This window comes from Pan troglodytes, chromosome 6 (assembly GCF_028858775.2).
Source record: "Pan troglodytes isolate AG18354 chromosome 6, NHGRI_mPanTro3-v2.0_pri, whole genome shotgun sequence".
Classification (NCBI taxonomy): Eukaryota; Metazoa; Chordata; class Mammalia; order Primates; family Hominidae; genus Pan; species Pan troglodytes.
The window spans coordinates 86,971,436-86,983,572 of NC_072404.2; the positions used below are offsets into that span (position 1 = coordinate 86,971,436).

The window sequence follows — 12,137 nt, forward strand, 5'->3', positions numbered from 1 at the left end:
TTTTGTACATGCTGTTTAGGTAGTGGCTCTTTATCGAATTGCAGTTCTGCATTGTCACATTGATTCCTTTCATCAGAGGAAACTCAGTATGTTCTGAAAGCTAATCTCTCCCAGAAGCTCTCTTTTGGTTCTTCCTGTTAATGGCTTCGTCATGCTCTTACTCACCCAGAATGAGGAATCCTTCATGAAACCTTTACTTTCTCACATGTAGTGTTTGCCTAAAATGTCCTTACTATCTCTTCTCTTTACCCTTCCACCTGTTTTCCTTCTTCCAATCCTCATTCATTTTTTGTCAAAATCTTACCAATCCCTCAATGCCATTCTACATTTTACCTTAATATTGTCAACTTACTTTTTCTCAATTATATTCTTAATATTCTCAACTATAGCTTTTTTTTTCTGATTTCATAGCTTCATAGTACTGATTATGCCACTTTGGGGCTGTAGTATTACCCTTCTACTTTTTTTCTGGGGATTTTACCAGACTACATTTTGAAGTTAAAGATAATACCATGTCCTTCTTACATTTTAGTATCCTCTGCATTGCTGACTTTATTCAGTGCATTTCACTAGATGTCCACATTGCCTTACCTGCAGTTCCAAAATCCAAAGAAAACATAGTTTTGTTTTGTTTTTGTGAATTCAATATTACACTCACTTGGCAACAAAATATTTCATTGACATGACATGAGTTTATGTGTGCTACAAAAGAAAAATGCTGTTTTGTATGTTAGAAACAGTTCAAAAGGAGTTTCATATGGTTTGCCTTTAATTTTTATTTAACCTACTTAATGCACATTTTGGTACAAAATATCAAGTGTTACAGAATTATGGTTATATCATTAATGGAAATAATAAGCAGATGATCAATAATATGTTGGGGGTACTTTTTTTTTTTTTTTTTGAGACGGAGTCTTGCTCTGTCGCCCATACTGGAGTGCAGAGACACGATCTCAGCTTACTGCAACCTCTGCCTCCCAGGTTCAAGTGATTCTCCCGCCTCAGCCTCCCAAGTAACTGGAATTACAGACGTGCACCACCACGCCTGGCTAATTTTTGTATTGTAGTAGAGACAGGGTTTCACTATGTTGGCCAAGGCTGGTCTCAAACTCTAGACCTCAAGTGATCCACCAGTCTCAGCCTCCCAAAGTGCTGGGATTACAGGTGTGAGCCACTGCGCCCAGCCTAGGGGGTACCTTTTTGATGCAGAGTCTCTAAATTCTGGTGGTACCTGAGGATCTGAAACTTCGGCGACCAAAAGTCCTGATTTGCATGAGGCACACCAGTTCACACTAGTTGTCTAGGTATAATAATTAATAATGCTGCTTTTTCATTCTCAAAAGAGCCCTGATTTAGACAATAAATTATATGGTCACCCTACCTATAGCCAGGTATTTCTGCACCAAATGCCTCGATTTTGGTGGGTGGCTTTAATTAAGGATGAACGCTTTAAGTTTTATGACATAACTCTGTTGTTCTTGTCAGGAAGTGATATGTATAAAACTATTAATTCATCAGATTATATATAAGGAGATAGGGTGCACTTAAAATTGCTAGGAAGTTGAGATCTCTAGTTGTTTAGTTGGAAATAATTGAAGTAACAGTTGGACAAGCTGTCATGATGGACATAGTAGAAGTGCCTTTTAATTAAAAACAATGATAACAAAACAAAATGCAGCTATGGTTTCAGAGTTCCTTAGTTGATAGTATGTGTAATGATGGCTGTTGTCTAAAATTATCTGAGATGTTGGCAAGGGTGAAAATCATTCCTCTCTTCTGGACATAACATACCCTAGAATTAAAATACCCTAGCTAGATAAATATGAGATATGTTGACAGTGAAACTAATTCAAGGCAGTATTTTCATTTCACCGCTCCCCTATTCACAGTCCTAAACCTAAGGTCCTAAACCTAAGGTTCTTATACCTGTATTGACTCTGAAACATCAATGTTAATGATGTTATTGGTCCTTGTGACCAGCAAGAACCAAGGATATTCTGGGGATGGGCTCTGTCTGCCTTTTTGAGGTCCATTTGGGTAGCCAGTGATATAGGAGCTATATTCCCTAATGGATTAGAGCACTCCACATAGTAACAGAGTGAGAGTGAGGCAAGAAATGGTTAAAATGAATCCTAGGACCACCAGTTTAAAGGTACTAGGTAGTAATGGGGAGTCATAAAAAGATACTCCATTACTCGGTAAATGGTATAAGCCTTATTTGTTGGCTTTTTTTTGTCTCTGCATATATTAAGTTCCTAGTGGTAGTGATGGCAGGGCGGGGGGATACTACGTTCTTTAATCCACATTATCTTGGGGAATCTGTTTTTTTACGGTAGCATTTGAGATGTGTTGAAATGCTGCTGTACACCTTGATCTTTCCAGTAACTGTGATGCGCTGTTTTTTTGATACAATCTCTCCATTGAAGTCTGGTCCTTCAGGCTAAAATATAGAGCCAGAATATAAGACTTTTTTTTTTTAACTTGGCAAAATTGGCATTGTCTTAAGGATTGAAAAGCACAGAAACAATTTAGTTGAAACATGAAGAGGAAAAATTATTTTTCTCTTAACCTTAGTGAAGTGTTTTTTCCCTTGGCAGAATGAAATTAACACTGAAAACATGGTCAGTTCCATAGAGCCTGAAAAACAAGATTCTCCTCCTCCAAAACCACCAAGGACCCGCAGGTATTGTATGTCTTTGAACATTTTCTTTAAAAGCATACTTGTTTCTACTCACTGTTAATTAAAATGACAAATTCTGAATATTTCTAAATTACTTTTATAACTTTTATTATTATTTTGTTAGGATGTAACATACGTATGACAACTGATTTGTTACTGGTTTATTAAAAATTTGGTTTCATTTTGGATAAAATTTCAATAATATACTGTAGCAGAATGTGGATACTACCATGAATTGACTATGGTTTATGTTTTGATATGTGATATAACTAAAATTTTAGTTATTCTAAAGATTCCCATTTTTTTCCTGATGACTAAATATGCTTGCCAAAAATTGCATGCATGTTGAAGTGTGAGGATATTTAATAACGTTACTAGCAAAGATGAGTTTATTTCTTTAATTTTTCTTGCTTTTCTACCAAGCTCATTTATAATAGTTAAAATCATATATATTCCTATCTTTCTTTTCCTTCCCTTCTTGTTCAGGGTAGCTGCTTAGTCAGTAACATGGTAGTATGGAGAGAATACAGAGGCAGAAGAAGATAGTTTCAACTCCTTTTTAGCCATTTAGCTCTGGGATCTAGGATTAATTTACTTAATCCTGGGGAGAAGGAGTTGTTTAAATATTGTCCTAAGGATTAAATAAAAAACTATTAGAATATTTTATAGTGTCTTTCTTGCACATAGATCTGCCAAAACTGATCGACTTCCCATCAAAATAAATTCTTTTATACAGGATACACCAATTGTTTCCATCTTAAAACTTTGGGGAAAGTTGGGTCAGACGGCCAGGGTCATGTCTTAGCATTGAGTTGCTAATTCCAAGAGATCATTCTAATGAAATCATCTCTCTGAACAAAAGAAAAAGCCTGCAGCTTCCCTCAGTAACTGAAGGTTTGGTTAGAATCCCTGCACACCACAGGAGCAATTTATTCTCATTTTGACCATGCAAGATTCTAACCGCCTGGGAAGGAAGCTGCTGAGTACAGAAAGAGGCAGTATACTCTGGTATAAAGAGGCTTTTTACATAAATAGGTCCCATTCCAAATTTTAACTTTAGCATTTGCCACTGAATGAACTTTGACAAGCCACTTCTCTGAAAATACTTTACTTCATTGTAGTGAGAGTACTCGTATTCTCCGTTTTTTAAAATTAGTGATAATGTATATAAAGCATGTAGTTACATGCCCGGCCTATAGTAACAGATTTTTTAAGTGTGGTGGTAGTTATAGTCTCTAGAATACCTTTGCATACTTCTCTTAGGAACCTCAGGAAGCCTATATATAGATGAGGTTAGGTCTCAACATTTAAATGTTCAAGATGTTAACTGTGTGCTAACAAAACTTTTAGTAGTTCTTTCCTGTTCGATTTCCACTTTGGTATCCACCAAAACTGGTTGGCATTTTAGCCGTCTGTGGAAGGTAACCAGTTGAAACCTATAAAATATTAGTTCTCTAACTTCTCTGTTCCATATAGGAGCCCTAGAATCCTAAAAGAAACTACTGGCCCTAAAAAAATTAAGGAACATTTTTGCTGCCCTGTGTTTTAATTTGGTTTTTGAGATTGAGCCAATATAGAGGTTTTCAAAGTCTACACTGATATTTATGATTTGTATGTTCTTCTACCTCTAACTACATGTAGCAGCAGTCTCTTCTTAATTTTACAGGAAAAAAGAATAGAATATCTGAATTTAAAGCCTTTTTCCTATACCTGTTCAAAAGTTTTACTTCTGTTACTCTCTAATAAACAAAAAGATAATAAAGAAAAAAGCAAATGCATATTAAGAAAAAATATTCAACTCAGGACAGATTTTTATTGGGCATACATTCTAAAAGTTCTTTGTGTGTGATTTTATAATACATGCATAGGTCACCTTTTTTCTTCTTCATGTAATGGAGTCAAATGCCAGAATGTCATTATTTTTGACAAAGAGAACCTTGTAACTTCTAAGTTGGGATGATTTTTAGAACTATTATAAATTGTTCCAACATAACTGAAAATAAAATCACAAAATCATAAGATTGATAACAAGTAAAATAGTATATTTTGTTTTTCAGTATGGCTACAGTAAACACATTAATTGTTTGTTTAAAGTACATGATGGGGCCAGGCGTGGTGGCTCACGCCTGTAATCCCAGCACTTTGGTAGGCCAAGGCAGGTGGATCACAAGGTCAGGAGTTTAAGACCAGCCTGATCAATATGGTGAAACCCCGTCTCTACTAAAAATAGAAAAATTAGCCAGGCGTGGTGGCACGCGCCTGCAGTTCCAGCTACTTGGGAGACTGAGGCAGGAGAATCGCTTGAACCCAGGAAGCGAAGGTGCCAGTGAGCCAAGTTCATGCCACTGCACTCCAGCCTGGGTGAAAAAGCAAGACTCTGTCTCAAAAATAAAAAAACAAAAATAAAGTACATGTTGGCTGGGCATAGTGGCTCACGCCTGTAATCCCAACATTTTGGGAGGCTAAGGTGGGCGGATTGCTTGAGTCCATATATATATATGTGTGTGTGTGTGTGTGTTGTGTGTATATTTTATTTTTATTTATTTATTTATTTATTTACTTTTTAAACGTTTTTGTTAAAAATAAGACACACACACACAGTAGCCTAAGCATACACAGGGTCAGGATCATCAATATCACTGCCTTCTGCCTCCACACCTTGTCCTGCTGGAAGGTATCAGGGGCAGAAACACACATGGAGCTGTCATCCCCTGTGATAACAGTGCCCTCTTCTAGAATACCTCCTGAAGAACCTGCCTGAAGCTGTTTAACAGTTAACTAATTTTTTAACAATTAGAAGGAATACACTCAAAATTAACAACAAAAAGTAAGTACATGGCCAGGCGCCTGTAATCCCAGCATTTTGGGAGGCCAAGGCGGGTGGATCACCTGAGGTTGGGAGTTCAAGACCAGCCTGGCCACCATAGCGAAACCCTGTGTCTCCTAAAAATACAAAAATTAGCTGGGCATTGTGGCGGGCACCTGTAGTCTCAGCTACTTGGGAGGCTAAGGCAAAAGAATTGCTTGAACCCGGGAAGTGGAGGTTGCAGTGAGCCAAGATTGCGCCACTGGACTCCAGCCTGGGTGTGACAGAGCGAGACTCCATCTCAAAAAAAAAAAGTACATAAGCCAATAACTATTTTCTTTATCATTATTATCAAGGATTATGTCCTGTACGTAATTACATGTGCTGTGCTTTTATATGACTGACAGCATAGTAGCTTTGTTTATACCAGCATCACAACAAATGTGAATAACGCATTTTGCTACAAATTCATGGGAATTTTTCAGCTCCATTATAACTTTGTGGGGCCACCATGGTATGTGTGGCCCATCATTGACTGAAACATCACATGACTGTACATGTCTTTCAGTCATTTTTAATATTCCAATTCTTTCTGTTTTATTTTGTTTTGTTTTCAGAAAGAGCCTTGCTCTTTTGCGCAGGCTGGAGTGCAGTGGTGTGATTATGGCTCACTGCAGCCTCGACCTCAATTGAACCTCCCACCCTAGACTCCCAACTAGCTGGAACTACAGACACACACCACCATGCCTGGCTAATTTCCGTATTTTTTGTAGAGATGGGTTTTCTCCATGTTGCCTAGGCCAGTTTTAAACTCTTGGGCTCAAGGAATCCACTCATTTTGGCCTCCCAAAGTGCTGGGATTGCAGGCGTGAGCCACCATGTCCCACCAGTATTCCAGTTCTTCCAGTTCTTAAAAGTGAACAGAACTAGGAATGATTGGGCATTTGACAGAAGCCTCTAATATGAAAAAACAGAGGAAATGGAGACAATACAGAGTAAAATGAAAAAGATGGGGGAAAAAGAAACAACAGTCCACTTTTCTCAGTCATTGGGAAATGCTGCAACCACGAAATAAGAACTGTGGGTATTAAGTAAGAAGCTCTTAGAAATTAACAATATAGGCCAGGCGCAGTGGCTCATGTCTGTAATCCCAGCACTTTGGGAGGCTGAGGCGGGCAGATCACAAGGTCAGGAGTTTGAGACCAGCCTGGCCAATATGGTGAAACCCAGTCTCTACTAAAAATACAAAAAAAATTAGCTGGGCGTGGTGGTGTGTGCCTGTAGTCCCAGCTACTCAGGAGGCTGAGGCAGGAGAATCGCTTGAACCCGGGAGGCGGAAGTTACAGTGAGTCGAGATCGCGCCACTGCTCTCCAGCCTAGGCAACAGAATGAGACTCTTGTCTCAAAAAAAAAGAAAGAAAGAAATTAAAATACTATAAATTTAAAAATTAAGCAGAAGTTTGGAAAATAAGGAACTCCATTTTCCAATAAAATTTCCAAAATAAATTCATTCATTTCAAGAAAATGAATGGATAAAGAGAAAGTAGGAGAGAAAAGATAAGGAAATTAGAAAGCAAAACTAGAAGATCTGTCACTGAACTAATAATAGTCTAAAAGGAGAGTAGGGAAGAAGAAATTAGCAAAAAAAAAAAAAAAGAAGAAAAAATGTATTAGAATTAAAGGGCATAAATTTTTATATAGAGCGTATACACCAAGCTTGATATACACCACCAAATGTGATGGATAAAAATAAAATTGTTAAAAAATATAGTTTTTTAAGTTACATTATGAAATTATAGAACATCCAACATAAGAACCTTGCTTAGGTTTAGAGTAAGATAAAAATAATGCTGAAATTTGGAGTAAGTTTTTTTAAATTAAAAACTTTGAAAATACTCGATTAACAAACCCATATATCATACTCGATATCTGTCAAGCACTGTTCTAATTGTTGTTCAGATGTTAACTCATTTAATTCTCCTAACTACCCTGTGAAAAAGGTACTGTTAAGGATATATGGGGTTTGTTAATCAAGTAAATCTGTAAAATACTGGTCATGAGGCCGGGCATGGTGTTTCACACCTGTAATCCCAGCATTTTGGGAGCCCGAGGAGGGCGGATCACTTGACGTTGGAAGTTTAAGACCAGCCTGGCCAACATGGCGAAACCCTGTCTCTACTAAAAATACAAACATTAGCCGGGCGTCATGGCGCGTGCCTGTAATCCCAGCTACTTGTGAGGCTGAGGCAGGAGATTCGCTTGAACCTGGGAGGCGGAGGTTGCAGTAAGCTGAGATTGCACCACTGCACTCCAGCCTGAGTAACAGAATGAGACTTTGTCTCAATAAAAAATATGGAAATAAAATACTGATTATGGAAAAGTGGTCTCACCATGTACACGTAGGGAAAATAATACACCTCAATTTATATCAAAATTTTATCTCATCCTTTTAAAACTCATATTTTCTATTTGTATTATAATATGTTCTTAGGATAACCTATTGGTCTTTGCATATGCTTTATAAATTGTAGGAGGTGTCTGCAATTATTTTTGTTTTAGATCGCAAAAATTTGACAGCCACTCTTTCAGATTAAGAACCAACTTGTAGGCCAGGTACAATGCCTCACACCTGTAATCCCAGCTCTTTGGGAGGACATGGCAGGTGAATTGCTTAAGTTTAGGAGTTTGAGATCAGTCTGGGCAACATGAACATGGCAAAACCACATCTCTACAAAAAATACAAAACTTAGCCAGGTGTGGTAGTGCACACCTGTAGTCCCAGCTACTTGGGAGGCTAAACTGGGAGGATGGCTTGAGCCCTGAAGGCAGAGGTTGCAGTGAGCCAAGATAGTGCAACTGTACTCCAGCCCAGGTGGCAGAGCAGGACCCTGTCTCAAAAAAAAAAAAAAAAAAAAAAAAAAAAGAATCTACTTGTAAAACTTGAACAGATATAGGAATATCTTATGAGAGTATTGCTGTCGTTTTAATATGATCAGTATTCTGGAGATACTCATTTGTCTTCTCATGTCCTAGGAATGTGGGAATGTGTCTAGTGAATCTGAACTTCACAGAGTCTTTATTTATTTGTTTATTTTATTTATTTTGAGACAGAGTCTTGCTCTGTCACCTAGGCTGGAGTGCAGTGGCGTGATCTCAGCTCACTGCAACCTCTGCCTCCCGAATTCAAGTGATTCTCCTGACTCAGCTTCCTGAGTAGCTGGGATTACAGGCGCACGCTACCATGCCTGACTAGGGTTTTGTGTTTTTAGTAGAGACAGGGTTTCGCCATGTTGGTTAGGCTGGTCTCAAACTCCTGACCTTGTGATCCGCCTGCCTTGGCCTCCCAAAGTGCTAGGATTACAGGCGTGAGCCACCATGCCTGGCCCACAGAGTCTCTTTTAAGGGGAAACCTGGTGTACCATGTGATTACTGCCAGTTATCTGGTTGGATAAAAAAAAGGTTGATCACCTAGGGGGAGAAAAAAAAGCAAAAACTCTGAGGTGGGGTCCAGTGGCTCACCCCTGTAATCCCAGCACTTTGCGGGGGCCGAGGCAGGCAGATCACTTGAGGCCAGGAGTTGGAGACCAGCCTGGCCAACATGGCAAAACCCCATCTCTACTAAAAATACAAAAATTAGCCAGGTATGGTGGCATGTGCCTGTAGTCCCAGCTACTCAGGAGGTTAAAGCACAAGAATTGCTGGAACCCAGGAGGTAGAGGTTCCAATGAGCCAAGATGGTGCCACTGTACTCCAGCCTGGGTGACAGAACAAGACTCTATCTCAAAAGAAAAACAGAACACAAAAACTTGAATATACAAGCCCTCAAGAAGTTTGCTTCATGTAAAGTTCTTAAAAAGCAACAAAGCCTGGGCAACATAGTAAACCCTATCTTCTTCTTTGGTTTTTTTTTTTTTTTTTGGAGACAGGATCTCATTCTTTCACCCAGGCTGGAGTGCAGTGGCATGATCAGAGCTCCCCACAGCCTTGACCTCCCCAGGCTCAGGTGATCCTCCTACCTCAGCCTTCCTAGTAGCTGGGACTACAAGCATGCATTGCCACACCCAGTTAATTTTTTTGTATTTGTTGAAGACACAGGGTTTTGCTATATTGCCCAGGCTGGTCTTGAACTCCTGGGCTCAAGTAAGCCACAGTGCCCATCCCCCATCTCTCTCTCTCTCTCTCTCTCTCTCTCTCTCTTTTTTTTTGGAGACAGTCTTGCTCTGTCGCCCAGACTGGAGTGCAGTGGCGTGATCTCAACTCACTGCCATCTCCACCTTCTGGGCTCAAGCAATTCTCCTGCCTCAGCCTCCCAAGTATCTGGGACTGCAGGTGTGTGCCACCACACCTGGCAAATTTTTGTATTATTAGTAGAGATGGGGTTTTACTATGTTGCTCAGGATGGTCTCAAACTCCTGAGCTCAATTGATCCACCCACCTTGGCCTCCCAAAGTGCTGGGATTACAGGCGTGAGCCACCATGCCTGGCCCCCATTTCTTTAAGGAAAAAAATAAAGGCAACTAGAGGGTATAACCCACCCAAACAAAGGAGTATACCCAGAAAGAGGAAAATGAGACCTGGGTAACAGGAGAATCTGAAACCAGAGAGAACATTAGCTCTGTGATGGACTAGGGAACCAGTAGTCCACACTGGAGCAGGAGGCCAAAAGTTTCTAACAAGGATGTCTGTGGTATTGATACTTACTATGTGTGCTTGTCATTATTGAGAGGAGGTATACCAATCTGCAAGAAAGTTAGAAGAAAAGCTGAGTAACTGATGATGCATAGAGAGCTAAGCCATCAGAAATCCAAGGCAGTCATTAGGGGAAAACAAGACACTATAGAAGAAAAGATACGAAATCATGGTGTCATAGATGGGAATACTATCTGCAGTCATACGACTGAGGTAATGAAAAATTACAATATAACAGTATTGGAAAGATAGAGAAGGACACTTCCACAGTAGGAAGTCAGTAGAAAATGTGTGAAACAAAGATCAAGAAATAACTTTTGAAATAGTCTGAAATACAGAGGTGTAAATTTTAGAAGCAGCTATAAAAAAAATGTTGAAAGTGGATGCCTCTGGCTAATAGGAGGGCTGCGGGGCAGAGACTACTATGTTTTTCATTAAAAGTCTTGTATTTGACTTTTTAAACAGTATATGTGTATTACCTTGATGAACATTAAATTTTCTTAGTCTGAAAAACTGCAGTTTTTATTCGCAACCAGATTGTAATGGTTCTTAATATGCTAGTCTTAGCTACATAATTCTCAGGTATCAACTTGTTTAACAGTCTTAAAATGCCCTTTTTAAATGTTTGTTTTTCAGTTGCCTTGTTGAAGGGGATGCTAAAGAAGAAATACTGCAGCCACCGGAACCTCATCCAGTGCCACCCATCTTGACACCTTCTCCCCCTTCAGCTTTTCCAACAGTCACTACTGTGTGGCAGGACAATGATAGATACCATCCAAAGCCAGTGTTGCATATGGTTTCATCAGAACAACATTCAGCAGACCTCAACAGAAACTATAGTAAATCAACAGAACTTCCAGGGAAAAATGAATCAACAATTGAACAGATAGATAAAAAATTGGAACGAAATTTAAGTTTTGAGATTAAGAAGGTCCCTCTCCAAGAGGGACCAAAAAGTTTTGATGGGAACACACTTTTGAATAGGGGACATGCAATTAAAATTAAATCTGCTTCACCTTGTATAACTGATAAAATCTCTAAGCCACAGGAATTAAGTTCAGATCTAAATGTCGGTGATACTTCCCAGAATTCTTGTGTGGACTGCAGTGTAACACAATCAAACAAAGTTTCAGTTACTCCACCAGAAGAATCCCAGAATTCAGACACACCTCCAAGGCCAGACTGCTTGCCTCTTGATGAGAAAGGACATGTAACGTGGTCATTTCATGGACCTGAAAATGCCATACCCATACCTGATTTATCTGAAGGCAATTCCTCAGATATCAACTATCAAACTAGGAAAACTGTGAGTTTAACACCAAGTCCTACAACACAAGTTGAAACACCTGATCTTGTGGATCATGATAACACTTCACCACTCTTCAGAACACCCCTCAGTTTTACTAATCCACTTCACTCTGATGACTCAGACTCAGATGAAAGAAACTCTGATGGTGCTGTGACCCAGAATAAAACTAATATTTCAACAGCAAGTGCCACAGTTTCTGCTGCCACTAGTACTGAAAGCATTTCTACTAGGAAAGTATTGCCAATGTCCATTGCTAGACATAATATAGCAGGAACAACACATTCAGGTGCTGAAAAAGGTAATAATATAGTGTCAAATACTTAAATGTCTTTCCTATGTGCTAATCACTGTTTTAAGCACTTTAGCTGTATTGATTTATTATGTTTTATTCCACACTCTACCATAGAACCTACAGCAAAATCTGTCTTAGATACTAATTTTTTAATATAAGCTTTTAATGTATTGTTAACAATTTGGTCACATTATATTACTGGGTTTTGTGTTTCTAAATTATTTTAGTAGTTATAACTGGATAACTTATTTTCTTTTTCTTCTGTATTATAGATCTTAGTGTTTTTGTATCGGTCAAAAATTTATCTGATTGAATAATTAGAAATAATTTAGGGAAGAATCACTTAAAATAACAGTGGCAA

At 38.8% G+C, this 12,137-nt stretch overlaps 1 protein-coding gene across 5 annotated transcripts in view; it reads left to right on the plus strand.

The window, feature by feature from the left end:
• The window catches only part of PTPN12 (protein tyrosine phosphatase non-receptor type 12), a 105,995-nt gene that overhangs the window by 81,785 nt on the left and 12,073 nt on the right, over positions 1–12,137 (plus strand). For all 5 annotated transcript variants that reach the window (XM_003318550.7, XM_016957637.3, XM_063814637.1 and 2 more), the window contains 2 exons: positions 2,598–2,683; positions 10,812–11,782. In XM_003318550.7, the coding sequence (XP_003318598.4) occupies positions 2,598–2,683; positions 10,812–11,782 (1,057 nt within the window). The remainder of the gene's footprint in view (positions 1–2,597; positions 2,684–10,811; positions 11,783–12,137) is intronic.